Raw genomic sequence first — 21248 nt, forward strand, 5'->3', positions numbered from 1 at the left:
AGAATCATGGCAGTATTTTTTCATTCACATTTGGAGTTTGTTGTTTTCTCTGTTTATTGCTTATTCCCAGATGTTATGGTGTCTAATGAAATTTTTGTTGCTGTGGCCTCTCTTTGTAGATCTATGTGTGTGATACATAGGAATATACAATTACATCATTCAGCACTTTGGAAGTAACTGAAGAGATTCTATCTACCAAGGAAATCTCTGTTGAAAACTCTCCATGTTAGGGCTTGATATTTCTTCATATGAACACATGCTTCATGTTAGGAACTACAGGGGGGTTTTATCTGACTGTGTGAGCTTTTGCCTTAGAGGTCTGTCCTTCAGAGCAACCTGTTCTGCCACAGGCAGCCAGACCAAAAAACAAAAACCCTTTCTTTTGTCTGCCTGCCTTCGTGCCTTCATCCTTGGAATAGGCTGTGGTGTGTGGCAGCTGCGAGAAAAGGAGAAGTGCTGAGTGCTGGCTGCCTGAAACCCTGCATCCTCCTATGCAATGCTCTTGGAAAGGGGATTTTTTTTTTCACCTTTTACTCACCCAGTATACAAAACTGAGGAGCTGTTCCCTGGACCATGCCCTGGGATGAGTGGCTTTGTGTCTGAGGCTCGAGAGGGAAATTCCTGAGGGAATGTTTAATTTCCACCCCTGGCTGACTGAGAGAGTAGAGCTCCTCCTCTGAAAGACGTGGGGTTTGTGCTTGTTCTGTGGGGAGTCCTGGTACACATAAATAACTGCAAGTTCAGTGGAGCTCTTGCATTTCTTTGCTGTATTGAGTTTGGATGTCTGAATTTTAAGTAGGAGTGGGAGAAGTGATTTAAACAAAACAGTGTAGCCTGTGACCCACCACTTTGCCAAGCTCGCTGTGAAAGACTTGCCCATTTTGAATTCTGATGTACCATGATAGAATCATTGCTAATTTATCTTTAGCAAAGTGCTGTACAACAACCTCCTCTTCACTGGAATATTTGGAGTGCAGAGTCTGCCAGTCAGTTGTATCTGCAAGTGTCCTCTTCAGGCTTAATGAAACCTTGAAAATTCTCACTGCTTAAGTGCAAGCTTTGCCACTAAACTATTTCATGAATGAAAAATGCAGGCTATTAATTTATTAATATGCATAAACTTTTCAGTTGAATCTGGATTTGATTTATGAAAGATTACAAATTACAAAAAAGCTCAATGTAACTCAGTAGTTCTGGTAAGGTTTTCTTTGGGATTTAACTGTGACATGAAACATTCAAATGTGCCATTGCTTTGCTGACAAAAAGGAGAAGCTGAATGAAAAAGAGGATATGTAGGCTCTGGAAGTCCAAGAGTCACATTTGTTTGTGGTGTAAAGAGTACAGATCTATGTTGAAAGGTAGGAAAATGTACGTAACACTACAAGGGGGGTGCTGTTAACAGGAATCTGTTTATTATGCATATTTTAGAGTCACTAAAATCTTATTTACTGGGGGGGAAAAGGGCACGATACTGTTGCTAACTTGGTGGTTAGCAGTGGGATGGTCTAATATCTGCTGTTTCCAGGTGTCATGAATGTCATTGTCAGAGGACCAAGACAAAAATGGAAAGCCTAGGTAGTCTACTTGTATAGAATATTTACTAGTGATGCAAAAAAGAAAGAGCCTAATCTGACTTTCTTCTTACAGGTCATATTATAAGAGATTCTTTGCCTAGGGGAGGAACATTTTCTCTAAGTGTGACTTTTTTGGCTGGACATAATTAAGAAAGAATATATTGGTACAGCATTCAAAAAGTCATTTTGCAATGATTTTTGCCTGCCCTTTAAAGGCTATCTAGACGTGTGGAGAGCAGCAACACTTGAATATATCTCTTTAATTGACTTAGAGAACTCTAAAAACAAATTGAGATCCTGTGGGAAGATGAAACCAGAGGGCACAGTTACATGTAGTGACAGGCCAGGAGGGAATGGCTTCCAACTAAGAGAGTAGGTTTACATTGGATATTAGAAGAACGTCTTCACTCTGAGGCTGGTGAGACCCTGGCAGAGGGTGCTCAGAGAAGCTGTGTATGCCCCATCCCTGGAAGAGTTCAAAGTCAGGTTGGATGGGGCTCTTAGCAGCCTGGGAGAGTGGAAGGTGTTGAAACAAGATGACCTTTTAAAGGTCTCTTCCAGTCCAGGACATTCCATGACTTTATGCATCTCCTATCAAAAGCCAACAACCAACCTGTGGTGTCTTCCATGATATCCATCATGTGAATAAAGAAAGCTAAAGGAAAATTCAGAAGCTTAATTTTGGGGAGTATCAAAATCAGACAACTCAGTTTTTGAAAGGTGAAAGATCATGATGATTCTTGTATGACATATCTTGGTAAAAGGATGAAAAGTAAAGCAGAAGAGTGAGTATAAGAGGCATAATGGAGTAATTTTCTCAGCCACAGAAACAAGTCTGGCCTAAGGATGTCTTTTGAAATGCTGCATGGGAACTGCAGCCATCATGTTTGAGTGTTACTGTTATATGTTAGCAAGTACTGAGAGTGGGTTCAGCAGGAGCCTAATTAACAACCTCTCATCCCTGCTGGGACTCGGATACTCCTGCTGTTACACTCCAAGCTCTTTGCTCATTTACCCCATCCTCTTCCAGGTCACAAGGCTCAAATGTTTGCAGACAAGCTCAGCCTAGCCACTAAACTGGGGCCGAAGTAGGCCCTAAAAACAAAGTGGAGGGAAAGGCTCTAGGCTCAGGTAGCTTGCTGTTGGGTAGTGCTTATTACTCAGGGAGTATTCAATCCATTCCCATGGTGTTAACAGCTTCTTGCTGCTCTGGATGTTCATTAATTTGCCCTGGATTTGCAGCAGGTTTGGGAATTGCTTTAAGTGAAAAATAAAATTGGTTTTAGCTTGATAGGAAGCACAAAAACTACTTGCGGGGTCTGACAATAACTTAAAAATAACAAAATAATATGATGTCCTAGCAAATACTGTGATTTCACAGAACCCTAAAATCATTGAGGTTGGAAAAGACTTCCAAGGTCATCAAGTCCAACCTTTGACCAATCACCCCTTGTCAATTAAAGCATAGCACTGAGTCATTTCACCTCCAGGGATAGTGACTCCACCACCTCCCTGGGTAGTCCATTCCAATGCTTAGCCACCTTTCTGTGGAGGAATTCCATCTGGAACTTCATTTCCATGGCTGTTTGTTCGGCTGGCTGAGGGAGTTGCAGTTTATTGAGGCTTTTGCTGTGTTCTCCGGGGTGCAGAGGCAGAGGGGTTGTTCAGGCCCTCGGCTGTGGGACGCCGTGGCCCCGGCTGAGGGAGTTGCATTTTATTGAGGCTTTTGCTGTGTTCTCCAGGGTGCAGAGGCAGAGGGGTTGATTCATGCCCTCGGCTGTGGGACGCCGTGGCCCGGCTGAGGGCGGGCCGGGCCCGGAGGAGGCCAGCGCTGTCCAGGGTCCTGCACCCACAAACCGCACGCACGGGAGACCCGGCTGCTGCAGGAGGTGCGCGGGGTTCTCTGAATCCTCTGGTGCTGAAAGCAAGGGAAGCACCGAATCAGTGAGGAAGGGCCTTTGTGTGAGGTCAGATTTCAGATCCTAATGTGCAATTGTGCCGTCTTGGTTTGTGTTGGGTCCCTCAGGCCTGGCCTCCCTGTCTGGTGCCACTCTCAGTATGGGAGTGAGCCCCGAAAGTACTTTCACAGAATCACAGGGTCGTTTAGGTCGGACAAGACCTCCAGGAGCCTTGATTCCAATCTTTGAATGATTTCCACCTTGTCCACTAGACCAGAGTACTGAGTGACACATCCAGGTGTTTCCTGAGCACTCCCAAGGATGGTGATTCCCCCACCTGCCTGGGCAGCCCATTCTAGTGCCTGGCCAACCTTTCAGTGGAGAAATTCATCCTGATGCCCAACCTGAACCCTCCCTGGCACAGCTTGAGGCCACCTCCTCTTGTGCTGTAGCTCATTACCTGGGAGCAGAGCCTGACCCCCATCTGGCTGCATCCTGCTTTCAGGGACTTGTGGAGAGTGAGAAGGGTCCCCCTGAGCCTCCTTTTCTCCAGGCTGAACACCCCCAGCTCTCTCAGCTGCTCCCCACAGAACTTGTGCTCCAGACCCTTCCCCAGCTCTGTTGCTCTTCTCTGGACAAGGCTTTGTGTAAGCTTGCAAAAAAATGACATTTTCTGATTACTTTTTAGGGAAGCTATATCCTTATATAGTGAAATGGCACTTTTCCCCATTTAATCTTATGCTGCTAAGTGTTTTATTATTGATGTAGAAATGATTGCTGTTCATTTGAATCAGTTATGATAAGTTATTCATTAATTATTCTCATGCCCCTATGTGATAATAGGTTTTAAGGAGTTCTGTTTTCATTACCAGAAAAATAAATAGCTAATGGAAACTTCATTGGTTCTGTAATTGCAGTAGTTATTCCCCTTTACCTCCTTGGCCTTCTAAACTTCTGTTTTCATAACCTTTAGACATGACATTATACGGCACTGCACTTCCCTCTAATTGCTTCCTTATTTGGTAAACACGGCTTTTTTAGCACATTGGTAGTCACTCATTATGTGTAAATCCTTTGATGCTGCTGACCTCCTTTCTGACTTGCCAGCAAGGGCTTTTAACCTTGGCTCTACTTCTCTGCAGAAAGACTGCCCTGAAGAAAGCGTTGTAAATGCAGACCTGTACCATTGCCTGATGTGCAGTCCTTGAAGGTCTCTGTGTCGTTTTCTTGGTGTGCTGTTATTTGCTTTTCAAGTCTTCATGCCAGCTTTTCATGTCTGGTTAGTTACATCAGCCAGATCGTGTGCCATATGATCATGTGCTTCTGCATGAAGGGTAGAATAAAGGTGTAATATGCAGGCTGATACATTGTTAAATAACCTCCATATCTGTTGTAAAATTTGGAGTTTTCAAGGTCTGAAATTTGTCTTAAAAGTTATGTTTTGCCTCCTTAACAATAAGGTAAATGAAACTTTCTTAAGAGGCCTAATTTTTCTCATTAATAGAGGAGAAAAAAATGGAAGTGTGCAAGTATTAACATCAGCAGTCTTTCCATGCTGCTGAAAAACCAATCTCAGTGTTCAAACTCTGCTCAAACTCTAATTGCAGATTTCCTGGACAGTTCAATCCTTGCTACTTGTCTTTTTAACCAGTGAATCTCAAAAATGTCCGTGATTCATCTGAACTATTCAAAGGTAACAGAAAGGCAAGGCTCACTTGTTTATGAGAGGATCTTTTCCTTGTAGAGGTTCATTGTCTGAGGAACTGTCAAAATGGAAGTGTGTTGCTACTTTGATACCTCCCATGACTACTAAATCTGTATTTTGATGCCTATATCAGTTGATTAATTACCTTTGCTGTATCTGCTTATGAATATCAAAGGGATCAGGAATTCAGAGATCCATTCCTTTCTATAAGTGTTATTGTCCTTTCTGCAATTAGGATTGGAAGCCCTTTTTATTTTTTATGAGCTGAAACTAGCCTTGTTTATTGCATATGCTGCATTTTGCTAATAAGATTTTGAGGCATATGAAATGCTTGATAAACCTTTTGTAAAACTGGGTAAAGTAAACAGTACCTCTTCCTGAGCAATAGTTGGTCTTGCAAAATCTGCAGATATCTTCCTTGCTGACTATGTGTTGTCCCACACTGCCACAAGAGAACAGTTTGACATTCTTTACTTATTCCTACACCAGACATAAGTAAGCAGATACCCTGCAATTTCCCCTGTTCTCTTGTGGTTTCTGCTTGCTACTCAAACTGTGCATCTTGAAATCACTGGGGGAGAATGTACGGGCAAGAGTTGGAGGGCTTTGTCATTTGGCAGTCATATTATTCAGTTTTATCTTTGTTTCTCTTCCTGGAATGTAACAGTTATTTACTTTAACAAATGATTTTGTGCATGAGAGTTAGTGTGTGCCTGCAGAGAGTAACTTCCTCAGCCAGGATATTGTGCACTGCAAGGCAGGAGATTAACTGCCTTGAAGTTCATACTGCATTTTCCCAGACCTGCAGGAAAACTCATTAAACTATTGTGAGATAACTACTTGTGCTCTTTAATAGATTTACATTGACATTAAAAAAGTAGTTTTCCACCCCGAAGTGATGCTTTGTGTTCATTCGGTTTCCATGCAACACAGTCACAACTTGAAAAGGTTTGGGTGCACTTTTTTTGGCTTAAGCTTAGAGCATTTTATTCATGCAGCTCTGGTGTTTACAGCTTGATACACAGCTTTTTATCCTCTGCTCAGACTTGGAGGAGATTGAGCAACAGGGAAATAAGTGCTGGAATACCTGCTGTTCCTCTGTGCCACCTGCTGCCAGTGGTCTGGGAGGCAGTGTAAACCCTGGCAGTGCCTGCATTTCCCCTGAGCCAGCTGCAGCGTGGGGCAGGCTCCTGTGCCCTGCCTCCAAAGGTGCTGGCAGGGCAGGGCTGGCAGTCCCACCCAGAGCATGCTGCTGTCCTCCCTGTGGCATCTGGTGTTGTCAGCAGCTCAGGGAAAAGGAAGGGTTTGCTGAGTGTTGCTGTGGATGTTGGGAGAGTTCAGTGCTTTGCCCTGTGACTCGAGGCTTAGCCTTATCACACGTGATTTAAGCAGAAGAAATCAAGGGAGGCACCCAAGAGTGCAAGAAGGGGGTAGAGGGAAGCCAACAGAGGCAGTTGTTTATGGGCTCTGGTCATGCTGTTCCTCAAGGAATTTGTATGCAATTTTTCCTTTTTCTGCTATTTACATGGGACTGGGTGACTCCACAAAACATTTAAATGCAGCTATTTAGGAGGCAATATAAGCTCTTCTTGAGGCTTCCCAGTTGTGGAAATGTTGGAAACTGTAGCATCTCCTGGAATAAGAGAAACCCTCCCCACACCCACAATATCACCAAATGATACTTTCTTTTTATAAGTTTTAATCAAATTTTGGGGTCCTAATGCATTGCAGGTTGTAAAGCTGGGATCCAGAAATCTTACAGATCTTTGGAATTTCTCACCAATTTATTGTTATTGTCTTGTCGGGGAGGATACCCTTGGCATTGCCAGAGCATTCATTATTTAACATACTGTCTGTGATATACAGTCAGTAGTCTGTTCCAATCTACAGATGTACTTTTTTGGGTTTTTTTTTTTCCATAATCCCCACACTGTGCTGTCCTGGCTGTATGGAGGCTGACTCTATTGAATTAAATGTCACATCAGCAATGTGAAACGTTCTTTTAATTCCAAGCAAGTGCTCCCTTGCAGTGACATCATGCTGGGTAGAAAGCTGTTAAAGATCACGCTATTTTGAAGTTCCTACTTAAAGTACAGCTGGAACTAAAAGTGACTGCCAGCTTAGTCACTGCTGCTCCATGCTTTATGTGAATAATGTTGCCAAGTGTTCTCTCTCTAGTGTGTGGCTGCTCTCAGTTCATGGTTCTTTTAGGGTAGCAGAGCTTTTCCTGCAGCAGCACAGCAATGCATTTAGTCTTCCAAGTGGTCTTTTGTAGCCCTGTGTCCCTGTGTAAATGGTTCTTGAGGTTCTAATCTCACAAAGAACAATACTGCCTAAAACAGATATTTGTGGAGAGCACAAAGTTTGCATAAGCTTGCATGTGAATTCCACCTCAGGGCTGAAAAAAGACACTGCTGTCATGGCTGAGACATGGACACCTACAGAGGAGCTTGTCCCACCTGGGCAGCTTCTCTTTGGTGCAAACACTGAGCTTCAGGTTTCAACATGTACCAGCTGTCAGTGCCAAAATCAACTGAAGAAGGTAACTGGAGGTCCAGTGTGGAATTTCTTTATCTTCTTTCATGGTCACTGCCACCATTTCTTGTAATAATCACATTTTAATCAGGATCCCACCTGTTCCAGTGAGAGAGTAGGTTTAGACTAGATATGTGGAATTTGAGATTTATTTCTGTGAGGGTGGTAAGGCAGTGGAACAGGCTGCCCAGAGAACTTGTGGGTGCCCCATCCCTGGAAGCGTTCAAGGCCAGGGAGGTTTGGATGGGGCTCTGAACAGCCTGGTCTAGTGGAAGGCGTCCCTGCCCAGAGGTGTTGGAACAGGATGATCTCTAAGGTCCCTCCAAACCAGTCTGTGATTGATTTTGTGCCTATTCCCTTGATGTCCCTGGGTCACTCCTTGCTCTGGGCTCTTGCACCTGGCTGGGGTAGAATTGGCAGCTGGCTGGAGAGAAGGAAATGGGAGAACTAGTGCCCCAATTTCCCTGTTGGGACATGCCTTCCCTGGCACTGATGGGTTTTGTGGCCGAGCTCTCGTGTCTCACACCTCTGTGGGTGGCACCAAATGTGACCTGTGGACAATGGAGGAGGAGCTGCTGCCACCCTGCAGCGCCTGGTAGTGTGAAAAGGCACCGGGACTCTCAGGGTTCAGCCGGCTCCTTAGGGAATTCACTACAACCTCACCCACCTCATCGTGATGCTGCCTGCTCAAAAGGCACAGCAAAATCACAGCATCCCTTTCCAATTCAAAAGGCTTATTTAAAAGATAAATTATTCTCATTTATGTTCTCAGCGTTTTCAATGATTTTTGTATCTTCAGCATTAAAGCAGAGGCTGAATACTGTAGTTTTTCCAGTTAGAAACTGGTTTCTGATTAAAGTCTTTGGCAGTGACTGAGCAAAAAATTAGTGCATTAACAACCTAACAATGAAATCAAAGTGATTTAGAATAGCATTATCTAAAATTATTTTTTGTTAGTATGTGTAACGTTCTTTTAACTGATGACAATGATTTATTTCTGCTTAGATGAATGATGAAACTAATCAGTGCATTGCTTGAGAGATGCTTTGTTAAATTAGTCCCATATTCAATTGGGAGTCTTTAATCCATTGCTCTGTGTGCTTATTTGTCATTGAATTTGCAGGGGGATGTGCACGTTCTTCTTTTGTTTACATGAACATGAACTAGAATGCCTTCACTGATTGCCAGTAGAGTTTCATTGTTTAAAAAGGGAAAAATGAGACAATGGGGCCTTCCTGGCTCTGGTTTTTTTGGGAGATACCATTTTAAAAAATGCCTCATGCAATCCATTTAATAAAGTGCTTGACTTATGTTTAGAAAGGGAATTCATCCTGCTTATTTCCAATATGCAAGGTGTTACTATTTAAAAGTATTTGTAAATTCTATGGTAATTATTGTTCAGTAATGGGGATAAGTTGGTGGGTTTCTGGTACATTTTCTCTATCATACTAAATAAACTGAGGCTGTTTTTTTCCAGTCCACCCACAAGACTGTGGCCATTCATAAAAATTTTATGAATGAAGAAAATAACATGTGTTGACAATGAAAATAACAGATTTTCAGGAAGCTAATATTAGTGGAAATGCTTTTGTTACAACTCTGCTGCCTAAAGGCAGCACTTGTTAGGCTAGCTTAGAATTCTAAGGAGAAAAACAGCTGAGATTTTTGTGATCACTTAGCATAAATGACAGCTGGGTCCCTTTAATGTGAGAATTTACACGCTGTCAACTATGAACTGATAATTTGCCCAGAAAAGTTGTTGTGATGTGGAAGGTAAAGAAGGAAAACATAAGAAGGTTTTGAGGAGAGAGAAAAAAAGGCCATATATTTCATAGTTGCTTGTGGGCAACACTTGAGTCTAGGACTTGTATCAGTTTAGTGTGACCAGACAGTTTTGTGTTTGTTTGGACAAAGAGCTCCTGGAATGTCTCTGCAGTCTCAGCAATAACACAGATCTGTGATCTGAGCGTCTGAAACAAAGTCATGTGCAAGATAACAAATGCAGGGTTCTCCCAGGTCATCCTAAGTAATTGCTCTTCTCTGAGCCCAGAGCACCTGAAATGCCACCAAGCAGCAGAGACAGTCGATCCTTTGGACCTTGCACCCTGCGTGCTGGTAATGACACTGGAACCGTGTCTTTTGCTTAATGCCTGGAGCAAGTTTAAAAGTGAGGTCCTGTGGAAAAGAGGCCATTGATCATTTTAAGCTAAAGTGGGGTGTGTGGACTCTGACATCTGTGCCACATCCTGAATCTTCAGGACTTTGCTGGGGGCGGCAGAAGTGTCTGTGGGCATGGTGGCTTTCCACCAAGAGCAGTGTCCAGCCTGGTTTTCCTCCTCTGTGCATACAGTAAGTGGATCTTCACAAGTTAGGCAGACAGACACCCACCATGATGATATCATCTGCCCTTTCTGCTTTCCTTTGCCTTCTTCACATCACCGTGTCAGCCCTGACCTTGTTCTTTTGCTTCTTAGACTCCCTGAAGAGATTCCTAGTCCAAGATGGGATCCAAACTTGGGAATTATTTTGTTGTTAATGAGTAGCTATACCCTGGCGGGTGTGATTGAGTAGTTGCATTGTGAAACTTGTGGAAATTCATAGGCTTGGCTGGTCCTTTGTTTTAAGGGAAAAGGAGTGCTATTCTGAAATGTATAGGCTGTTTGGACAAGAGCCACTAGGAGTGAAGTCAACAGGACTAAGCAGTTAATGGGGGGAAGAAGAATTAGAATGATAAGCAAGAGATATAGATAGTAAATAAGGTTTTGAATAATGAAAAATGATTGTAATTTGGAACCAATGTGTGTTGATGCCATTATTTGTTAAAGTGTAGAAATTGTGTCCATTTACACAAAGTGTGGGTTCCCACCAAGCTCCCTACTTTGCACAAACTAAAATAAAAAATAGAACTACCTCACCTTGATGTGAGAATTGCACTGAGTAGCAAGACTGTGTTCAGGATAACAAAAGGACAAGAGTTTCAAAACTTCATCAGCTTCTGGAAACCAAAGTACGCATACAAATGAGAACTGGTATTATCCTCTCTGAGCAGAACAGAAAATAAGCCTCCCTTGAAGGACAGTAAGTCACCTCAAGCAATATTAAAGGCTGTTTGCAACTCACAGAATTTGGAAGCATTTAGCAAATGTCTGTTTGGGGCGTCTAAAGGCACAGCATTTGTGACAGTGCCCACTACTTTTAAAAGCAAGAGTTAATGTCTGCTGCCTTTGTGGTTTGGCGCAGCTGTCTTGAAGGGAGCTTTGATGTATCTTTAGGAAAGGTACTGTTATTTATAGAACACATCTAGTCTGCATTTCCTCTGCTTCCCACCCCTGTGCCTTTACAGAGAATGTGAGTTCTCATTTGATCAGCATCATCTCAGAGATGTCCTTTGAATCTCAAGATATCCTCCTGGTTCAGTAACTGTTAAGTTAAAAAATCTTCTTGAGAAGGCAGATGCAGGACAAGAATGCAGCTGCATATTCAGTATCGCTCTGCTGTGCTGTCATGGCTGGCTCTCGGGATGCTAAAATTTACTTTTCTGCTTAAGCGTATCTTAATCTAGAGTTGCCAAGTTGTGACTTTATGCAAGCTGAACGGAGTGTAGTTTGCAGAGAAAGGTAGGCAAAGCAAGTAAATCTAGGAAGAGAAATAAGGCAGCAGGAGTAAGTTCTAAGAAACACAGAGTCTTGCTGTAATCCTGGCTCTGCTTTCTGGACCATGTCCTGTATTGCAGCGCCTGGTGAGTATATGATGCAATGGCAGATGTTGCTCTGTACAAGCAAGTGAGGCCACCCAGAGAGAATTGTTCTGTGCTGCTGCATCCTCTCTCCCTGGCATCCGTGTTCTCTGAGGCCTGTGCAATAACTCCTGTCTCTGCTGTGAAGTCAGGATTTGACAGGTTTGATAAATAAAAATTCCTGCACAATTTTTTTTTGCTTGAGGAGAATATTAACTCTTGTATTGTAGACAAATCACATTCTGTAACTAAATCACGCTGCTTTAAATTCACATGTCTCTTCACCACCTTTTTTTTTCATGTGCTGGGCCGTTCTGAATTGCTGTGTGCTGCTTACATAGCTGCCCAAGCTCACAAGAGGCTTGTGGCTGACAGGAACATGTCCCGTCCATAGTTTGAGATCCTCTGGAATGAGGACTATGCAGATCTAATATATTGCTGTGTTTGGTGCACGGGATCCCATACCCATTTGACTTTGCACTTTCATGCCCTGTTGAGCAGCTACAAGAACTCCTCAGCTAAAATGGTCCCATTCTAATTTTAATTTATGCTGATACTAATTTGTAATGTGTCTGGGCAACTGGCTGTTTAAGGAGCTGCTGTAAAGCTCCAAATATCTTTGCCTAAGGCTCTGGATTGACCTGTCAAAGGAACACAGCCATGGAGAGAGCCATGGGTGACTCCAGATTCCCAGAACATTTCTGTCATCACAGCATTCCCTGTTCCTTCCTTCCTTTCTTCCTCAGAGATCTTTTGTGTATCAGCTCAGGAAGATCACTCTCGTGGACTAGGTTTTTCCTGTTTTCCTGTTTGTCTTGTTTCCCCTGTGTCCTTGCAGCTTGCCTGGAAGGCTTGTGAGCTGCCTGACTTTGGCCAGCTCTTTATCAGGACCAGGCAGTATTGGTTTTGCAGAAAATCATCTTCTGTATCATGTTTTGTTGCATCCTGGTTTGGGGAGTGGGGATCAGACTGGTTCTACATGTACTTACCAGCTCATTTCTGTACTTTTTTTTTTCCTTCACTCCTAATTCTCCTTTTTACTTTCTGTCACTTTGAGCCCTAACACCTCCCTGGGCTCTCCAGGAGTGGCTGCTACAAAGATGTTTGTGTTCTCCTCTGTAAAACTGGTCTTGTTTTGTGTTGCTAGGCTACTCCCTTCCAGCTGCCACTGAAGAAATGTTCCGTGGTGGGAAACGGTGGGATCCTGAAAAAGAGTGGCTGCGGCAAACAAATAGATCAAGCAGATTTTGTCATGCGGTAAGACAGAAACCTTAATGACACATTATCCCCCCTTCCACCTGCTCAGCCTCAGCCTTTACAGAGCTGTTCAGCTGGCATTAATCCATGATCATTTGCCTTGTTGCCCTGCCTTTGCAGGATGCTTTACACAAGCAGTTTGGGTCAAAGTGTGAGGAGAGGCAAAAAAGGAGTTTGGGCTTGGTTCTGCAAGGGCATATGGGGTGAGAGAACTATGTCCTGGTCAGTAAAGTTGTGAGGACTTGTGCAGTATCTCAGGGAGATGCTGAGGAGCTGCTTTTCTCATCATTTATGCAGTGGTAGCCAGGCTGCTTGATCCTGCTCTGTCCTCTGAAACTAAATGCCATCTGTGCAACCCATGGACCTCAGAATGAGTAGGGGCTGATTTAGGGGGCAGGGCTTGAGTTGCTGCAAGCCAAAATCTTCCTTTGTTTTTCTTCCCTCAAGACTGAACTGTGGCTGTCTGAGGAAAGGCCAAACTCCTTTCCTTGAGGTTTTTGTGATTCTTCACATTTCCTTTCCCTCCAGCCTTCCTCAATTTACAAAAGCCTGTCAGGAGGGATGTTGAACCAGCTACTGCTTTTGTGATTAAATTTGGCACTTTCTAGGCCTGTGATCCTTAAGGAAGAAAGACAGAAATTAGTTCCTCTCTGATAAACATGAACAAGAGAAACGTTGTCGGGGAGAAACTGGAGGAATGCTCCAAAAGAGATGAGAACTGGAGTTTCTTTGGGTTTCTGATGGACGCATAATGAGGACCCACGATAACAAGTCTTCTTTATTAGATCCTGATGGTTTATTATAAAACTATACAAATTTGCTCAAAACCATTCCTGTAATTTCTGGTTTGCCAAGACCAAAAATGCCTTCATTATTAAATGCCGGGTAATGCAAAGAAACAGAACAAATTGAAGGCAAAGGGAAACATATACTTGGAGCATTTAAGGAAGAGAAGATGTAAAGCACAGGGGTAGACCAGCATTCTGATTGCCACTACTGCAAAACTCCTGAAGTGTTCCATAGACTAAATGCCAGAAACTGCAGTGTGTATGCAGTTTCTTGCATTCTATATTTTCTAGAAATTAAAATGTTGCAGGAGCAACCAGTTACAAAAACAACAGAAGTTAAAAAAAAAAAGAAAAACCAACAAAACAGCAGCTATTTTAGCTTGATCACAAAACCCTATTTCTCTGCAGAGAGGGTAAAGCAAGCATTATATGTACAGAGCTTGTTTTGATTTAGAAATAAGAGATAGGGAGAATCCTGCTTGAATCCCATTTGCTGCCTGCAGGCTCTGTTGTATTAGTGATATGAAATCATTTTTATGGAAAATTTAGTTGATATTTTCTAAATCTCATTTCTATAATCTGAGAGCTAAGAGGTAGAGCACAATAGTGACTTTCAGAACACTTCTCATTTTTAAAAAGAAATTTGTGAAATAACTTCCAAGTGTTTCTCAAGTGTGAAATGTCCTGCCAGGTTTTGCCCTTGTTTGTTAATTCCCTTCATGTGAGTTTTGATTTCACTTTTGTGTATTTCCATAAGCTTTGTCATGTGAGAGAAGATGGCTGCAGTCATATGTTGTAATTGCTAAGGTTATTTAATGAGTTTAGACTCATCTGGTTGCTGAGCATCTTCTACCAACACAGTTGTTCCAGCAGAGATGAAAAGAGCAGCAGTTTTCAGCCCCTAGGGCATAGCAAGCTGCATATGCAATGAGAAAGGCACATATGGTCTCCATGTTTAGGTATTGTGGTTGTAATGGGCTCTTCTTCTGATTTTCAAGTTGCTAATTCTTACTTCCTAGAAAAAAAAGTTTTTCCTCACTCCCTACCTGCTAATGCTTATTTTAGGAGAGAAGTGTTGGGAAGTAATCCTAAGCCATGTCTTTAACTCTGTTTTTTATGTACTTACTTCTCAGTACCAGATATAACAGCAAGAGAATTAAAAACAGAGTTTCTTAATTTGAGTCTTGTGCTTCAGTGTGTTCCTCACCTGCAGAACACTCAGCACTCTGCTGACCAATCCAGGAAAATAACTGGGAAGGTCAAGTAACAGATTTCCTGCAGTTTCCTGTGGTTACTCATCCCATTGCTTAATGTTTCCTGCACTCTAAGGTGGGAATCAGACTTACTGATGATGTGTTGAAATAATGCATCTGTGACTGGCTTATGAAACAATTGTCTTTATCTAGATGCTCAGATGATAAAAACCAGGGTGAGTTCTTAGTCCTTCATAATGCTGTTCAATCAACTTAAACCAAAAATGTTTTTTTAAAAGCGTGCCCTATGAGCTTGTGTTTAGTCAAAGCAGGAAGCATTAAATTGTGGTCTGCCAGAGATATTATGCCACCTCTCTACCCTAGGGCAAATCAGCTATAAATCTTCCTTCACAAATATTTGTTGGACTTTTATTTTACTTTATTTTAAAGAACTTTTTCTTGTTAAGATTTTATAATTTGTCTGAGAATTAAAATTTCCCTATGCTTCTGGCCTTTCCCATTCCCCTTCCTATCAATGATTGCAGTTTCTAAAACCTCTTATTTTGATTATTTTTTTCTGTCTTCTTTTGAATTTCTCTAGCTTGTCCTAATTTGTAGAGTGAACTAGAAGCCGTTTCCTGACTGAAATCTCAATGCATTGTACACATCTTAACAAATACAGTCATGAAAATGAGAAAATGTTCCTGGAAATTCTGTATTTCTTGGTGAATGTGATTTAGTTCATGCATGTTTCATGCAGTTAGGACATTGCTGTCCTTTCCTTGGCATTGCTTGATGATGAAAATTTAAGCTTTTGAGAGCTGGTATTTATATGCAGATAGAGGCTGATATAGCACCACTGTGGTTTTGGTTGGGATTTTTTTGTTGTTTTGTTGTTCTTCTTGTTGGTTGCCTGGTTTTGGGTTGGTTGGTTGTTTTTTTTTTCCCAACTTAAAAAAACTGCAGAGACAACCCCAACAGCATAACATAAACACCTAAAAGCCTGTCTCTGAAAAAAATTCCAAATTGTGCTTGTCTTTGAGAATCACGATTTCTTTTTTGCCTTTTAAGCATTCCAAATACTCTTCATGCCTTTGTTTTAAAGGAGAAATTTGAAACTAATAATATCTGGAAACCAGTTTTTAGTGCACTTTTTGTTGAGTAGTATTGAGTAGATTTCTCCTGACTAATTTTTGGGGCAGTGCACAGGCTTGGATACTGTTTGAATGTACCTTCATCTTTGTCTCCTGCACCTTCCTCCTTCTCCTAGGTCTTTACAAAGGAGCTTTCAGGACTATTCACTGTATGGAAATTTCCCTCTGCTTCTGGTTTACTGAGTCTTGATTTTCAGCTTCCCAAAGTAACTTTGCTCAATTGCTTTGGCTTTATTCGATCATCACCCTGCCCACCAGAGCAAGATTGTGAGCAGAACTAAGACACACATGTCTAAAAAGCTACCTGATTTTTTCTTTTGAGTTTTCTCAGTGAATTCTATAAGGTGATGGTACCCCACAATGTATTATTAGAAATGCCAGTTATTATGCCTGTAATACCACCGAGTAAACAAGAAAAAACAGTGTGAAAACCAGAACTTTTAAAGAGCTTGGATTTAAAAAAAAGTTCTTCTATAGGTAGTAACAGGCTCTTCCACAGCCTTTCAGCCTGTCAGAAATGTCAAGTGCATGCCTTTGGTTTTCCTTAGCAGGTCCACAGATCTCTGCAAAAGGTTTTATTTCTCTATTTGTCCACAATCTGGTACAAAAATGCTTATAGGTGTGGTACAGTAGGGAGCAATTGTAGCCTGGTCCAGTAATAACTTGTTTTTCCTTTCTCTGAAGCCTATCAGTCTTGAATGTCATCTAAAATCTTGCCTGTCTTTGTGTGCAGGTGCAACCTTCCTCCTCTATCCAGTGAATACAGCAAGGATGTTGGATCCAAAACCCAACTGGTGACCGCAAACCCCAGTATAATTCAAAAAAGGTAGAGAGCAGATTTTTCCTTTTCTGGGTGGGGGTAGACAAAAAGAAAAATGCTTCATCAGTGTTACAGAAATTGGGGCATCAGAGTTGTGTTCTTAATAGTCTGATCCTGGAAGGGGATCTGGAAAAGGTGCAGTAGGCAATGATTTGGTGTTAGGTGCAATAATTAGAGCTAAACCTCTGATGCTTTCAGTGTAAGCAGGGAGCCTAGGGAGGGGCATGTTAATGGGTGCCCCAAGCTGCTCTGCTGTCAGGCCAGCTCCTGCTGCATCCCACAGTCCATGGAGATGCTGCTTTGGGTTGCTCTTTGTTTTAGCACAGATAACCTCTGAGTTTCACTGCCTTTGCATTATTTGTTTGATACTGACTGACACAGTATAAAAGAGGTTAGGATGGAACTGCTTGGCAGGATGTGATCATACAAACTTTGCTTTCTTAGGAAACTGGGACAAATTTGTGTAGTTTATTAGAGTTGGTTGAAATTTTCCAAATGTCAGTCGCTGATGAGAGTGGAGAAGAGCAAGTGGGGAAAAAAATGTCAGTGCTATCTCTCTGATTTTGTCTTCCTGAATTTTAATTGCATTGTTCTTTGTTTACCCTCTGGAATGAGGTAGGTTGTTCTCAGGCAGAACAAGATCTGGTAGTAACCTGCCATGTTCACTGCAAAACACAAGAGAAAAAATAGGAGCCAAGGGGATGAGCAGGAAACGATTAAGCACAAAGAAATGCATAATGGGAGTGCTGGCAGGTGAAGGATTGTGAAAGGAAGCAAGGCAGGGAAATTAAATGCATGGTAGAAAGCCAGGTGTTTTGAAAAGAAAGACACTGGCTTGGAGATGGATGTTTGATGGTATTTAAATGTAATATTTTTCCTTCTTTCAGGCATTGAAGGGTTCTGTAGTTTAGCGTGTGGAAGAGATGACAGTCTTTGACAGAGTAGAACAGAGAGGACAAGCAAGAGGGAAATGGAGTAATAATAATAATAACAATGAGCTTCAAGAGCTGATTGCAGGCAGAAGGTGCTTGAGTAGGGGAAGGCACAGCAATGCTTGTGGGATGAGATCAAAGCAAACCAAGCAGAACTGGCCGGGGATGGCACCAGGTGCCAGGCAGAACCAGGGAGTTACCCAGGGCAGTGGATCTGAAGACAGAGAATCTGAAAACTCTGTGGTATGTAGATGGCTAATTGATTTAAGAAGTGGAATTAAATGGCCAGAGCATCCATCAAGGAAAGATCAGTTTGGCCATGGCATTTGGGATGAAATGAAGAGGAGCAGTGTGAAACACAGCCTTTCAGAGGGTTTTACAGTTTGCAAAACAGAGGATTATTTAACTCAGGTGTGTTTGTTTGACACCCTCCCCTCTATCAAGGTCAGCAGTAGAAAGCTCACTGTAGTTACTATTTTTGAACAGAAAAGGGAGAGTTGTAGTGATGCTTGGAGGAGACTGTGGAGCCACACTGGAGAGACCATGGAGTGTTTCAGCAAGAGGGAAGGATGGAATGAGGAGATGGTTGAAGAAGCAGATAGAGAGAGCAAGGAGCTACTTTGTGAGGGGTGGATAGCTCAAGGAGGAGTGGAGAGGGGTGGAAAATGGGGGAAAAAGAACAGAAACAATATTGTGATTAATGTCAGTTTTCAAAGTGAGTGGACAGTTACTGTGATGCAAGATCTTGGATGAGAGGGTATTGTGGAATGTATGTGCATGTGTATTGACTAGGGGGAGATACATAACCAGCAACAGAGAATAACACAGGGAACAAATTCAGAGCCCTGAAAATTGGCAGAAGCCTGCTTTGAGGCTTTGCTTCCTCTGCCTGGTCAGGAAGAAATGCTTTAATTTTTTAAAAATAATTGACTGATTTTTCCTGTGTGCTGCCCTAGGTAATTATTTTATCTCCTGTGTGCTGTTAGAGTGGGGAAATAAAGGTTGTATCTTGAAAGTTAAAATAGAGAAAAAAGACTATAACTGTCATCACTCCTATGGAAAGTAGTTTTTTAGGAATTAAGGTTACTTATACTTCTGATGAAATTCAAAGACATTCATATTTGTGACTGATCTATCTGTTTCTAAGCTGTGAGTTCTCTAACATCACATAATGGGATTATTCATTGCTATTCTTCCCCTCTCCTCTTGTCCTTACTTGAAGTATGTTGATATTGATGAGGCTTGACATCTCAATTATCTCTCCAGCGTCTTCTGGCAGGTTTAGTGAGTTGGTCCTGCACACCATTCATGGTTTTTAAAAGATTTACTCTTACCAGATAATTTATGTTGATGCATGTTGAGTAGGGCAAAGTTTTCATACCACGGATGTGAAAGCAATTTTCTGTGTGGTTCTAAAACCAGAATTAGTGCCTTTAAAAAATGAAAGTGTTGGCAGCAGTTATTGCAGAGACACCACCCTATCAATTTAGCACCTTAGGATGGAAGAGTCACAATTTTAATCTAGGTATACCTTGACTTTAACTTCTAAACATTGCTTTTTGCAAAACTTAGAGTTCAAGTTCCTTCTCTGTTTCCAGCAGGAAGGGAGACTCTGCAGGTAGTGTAGGCACAGAGTCAGTGGTGATTGGGGTGGGCTGTGCCCAGTCCCCCCGAATTGGCTCCAGCTGTGCAGGACAGGTGAGCAGCATTGAAGGGAATGAGCCCTGGAGTGCCCAGGGGCACTGACCAACCCCAGAGGGCACAGAGGGCACACAGGGGCACTGCATCAGCACCAGGGCACAAAAGGCTGGGCTGGGGGACAATACGGAGCTGGTGCCCGAGGCCTTCTGGGGTGTTGGTTGTGGATGCCCTGTCATTCTGATAGGTAATACAGTTTTCACTTGTGCAATATTTTGCTCTGTTCTCATTTGGGTTTGAATGTCCTACCCTTTGAATGTCCTACTCATTTGGGTTTCAGGAATGTCCTACCCTAACTTCAATTAGTGTAATACAGGAGAACTGACAACAGATGTACTGTGGTAGAAATTTTCCAGTGTAAGAGGATGTGTGTTGACTGTCCCAGTTTCTTTTTTTGTCTAAAACTTTTCACAGATGTCTCTGTTCAGTTAATACTGGAACTCACAGTCCTTCACTCCTGTGTGAAACTCCTTTTTCCATTTTGCATTCAAAACATAACTTTTCCATCAAAGCCTGTGTTAAGGTGCAGTTGGGATTGAAATGTTGCGTAAAGGTGCTCCTGGGGCCAAGGTGATCTCTCCCAGCCTCTAGCCCTGAGTATTGTTGTGGGACTGCAGTCCCACATCTTTGTTTCTAGTTCATTCCCCTACCATCCTATTCAGCTGGGCTTCATCTGCAGAGCACCACATTTAGGCAGAGGATTATTTTGTATTTGTCCTGGGTTTTATTTTATTTTCAAGTCAGCTGCTCTAAGTCCCTCCTAGGAAAGAGGCAGTGGAGTACCAGTACCTGTGATGTGCCTACAGCCATTCTTAAGACTCTGGGAAAAATCAGCAAGGTTATGTCACTTACAGAGGTTGTTTCCATATTCTAAACCCTTGTCTGCAGGTGTGGAGAGGTACAAGTCAGTGAATGTAAAAATGCTTAAGAGGCAGTGCTGATTTTTGATCAATGGTATAAGATTCTTAACTACAAAATACAAAGAGTTTGTGGATGTGGATTATTATCTGTTTCTAAAGTCACTGGATCTGGGCTGTTTAGGAGAAGCCAGTTTTATGAATTTATTATCTTCAATAGCTCTTGCAAATGTCATATAATAATCGTTTGTCTGAGCTCCTAATTAAATCTGCAGTCAGATGCTGTTTGCAGCAGTGTACCTTTATAGTGCCATGTCTGCTTATCTAACCTATGCACACTTATATCATTAATAACATGGATATAGTACTCCAAATAGATGTTTCCCAGCATTCAGGGAGTTTTAGACCAGCTGATGATTTTTGGGGAGTATTTTATCCATGAGCTGTGTGCCCATGGCCTGGGTGGAAGTATGAACTTCCACACTGAATGGGAACGTTTTCCTTTCAGTAAATGAATTCACCTTTTTGATCTCTGTGATATTTGACAAGTTTTTGCTGCATCCAGTGTCTTGCACTAAACCATGATGAAGGAATGAGACTAAAGACTAACAAATGCAGTGATTCTGCCTCTCAGCTTGGAAATGCCAGTTAAATATCACTGCTGTTTATTAGGTTCCCTTGGATTTTGAGTGGGCTTAAATTTGCTTTCCAGTGTCCCCTGCATTTTAGAGGCAGCTAATAATCTTTCCTGGATTCAGTCCTGAAGACGTCTCTGAATCCAAGTGACTTAGACTATTAGAATTAAAAAGCTGGAATTGAAGCAATAATTTACTTTGATAAAAGCTTCCTTCATCTTTGATCAAACAAATGTACAGTATTATGCCTGTTGCTTACACTCATGAAAATGTTTCATGAGAATTCCTCTTCAGTGTGTCTCCATGTAAAAATGACATATTCTGTTCCTAGGTAGCTACATTATTTTTTGGTAATTGCAAAAGATCAGAAAAAGAAAGGTAGAAACCACCCATAAAATATGTTCTTGTGCTTATCTTGTCCTTTCTATACAAGTCAAGTGATGGGAAGCTCTTTCCCTGTAAAGTC

The 21248-nt window shown here is 42.0% G+C and overlaps 1 protein-coding gene across 2 annotated transcripts in view; it reads left to right on the forward strand.

Moving 5' to 3' along the window:
- ST8SIA1 (ST8 alpha-N-acetyl-neuraminide alpha-2,8-sialyltransferase 1) overlaps nt 1–21248 on the forward strand; it is a 95965-nt gene that overhangs the window by 42149 nt on the left and 32568 nt on the right. For both annotated transcript variants that reach the window (XM_084205401.1, XM_084205402.1), the window contains exons 3-4: nt 12596–12705; nt 16574–16666. In XM_084205401.1, coding sequence (XP_084061527.1) covers nt 12596–12705; nt 16574–16666 — 203 coding nt within the window. The remainder of the gene's footprint in view (nt 1–12595; nt 12706–16573; nt 16667–21248) is intronic.

This window comes from Fringilla coelebs (genome assembly GCF_963513975.1).
Source record: "Fringilla coelebs genome assembly, chromosome: 5".
Classification (NCBI taxonomy): domain Eukaryota; kingdom Metazoa; phylum Chordata; class Aves; order Passeriformes; family Fringillidae; genus Fringilla; species Fringilla coelebs.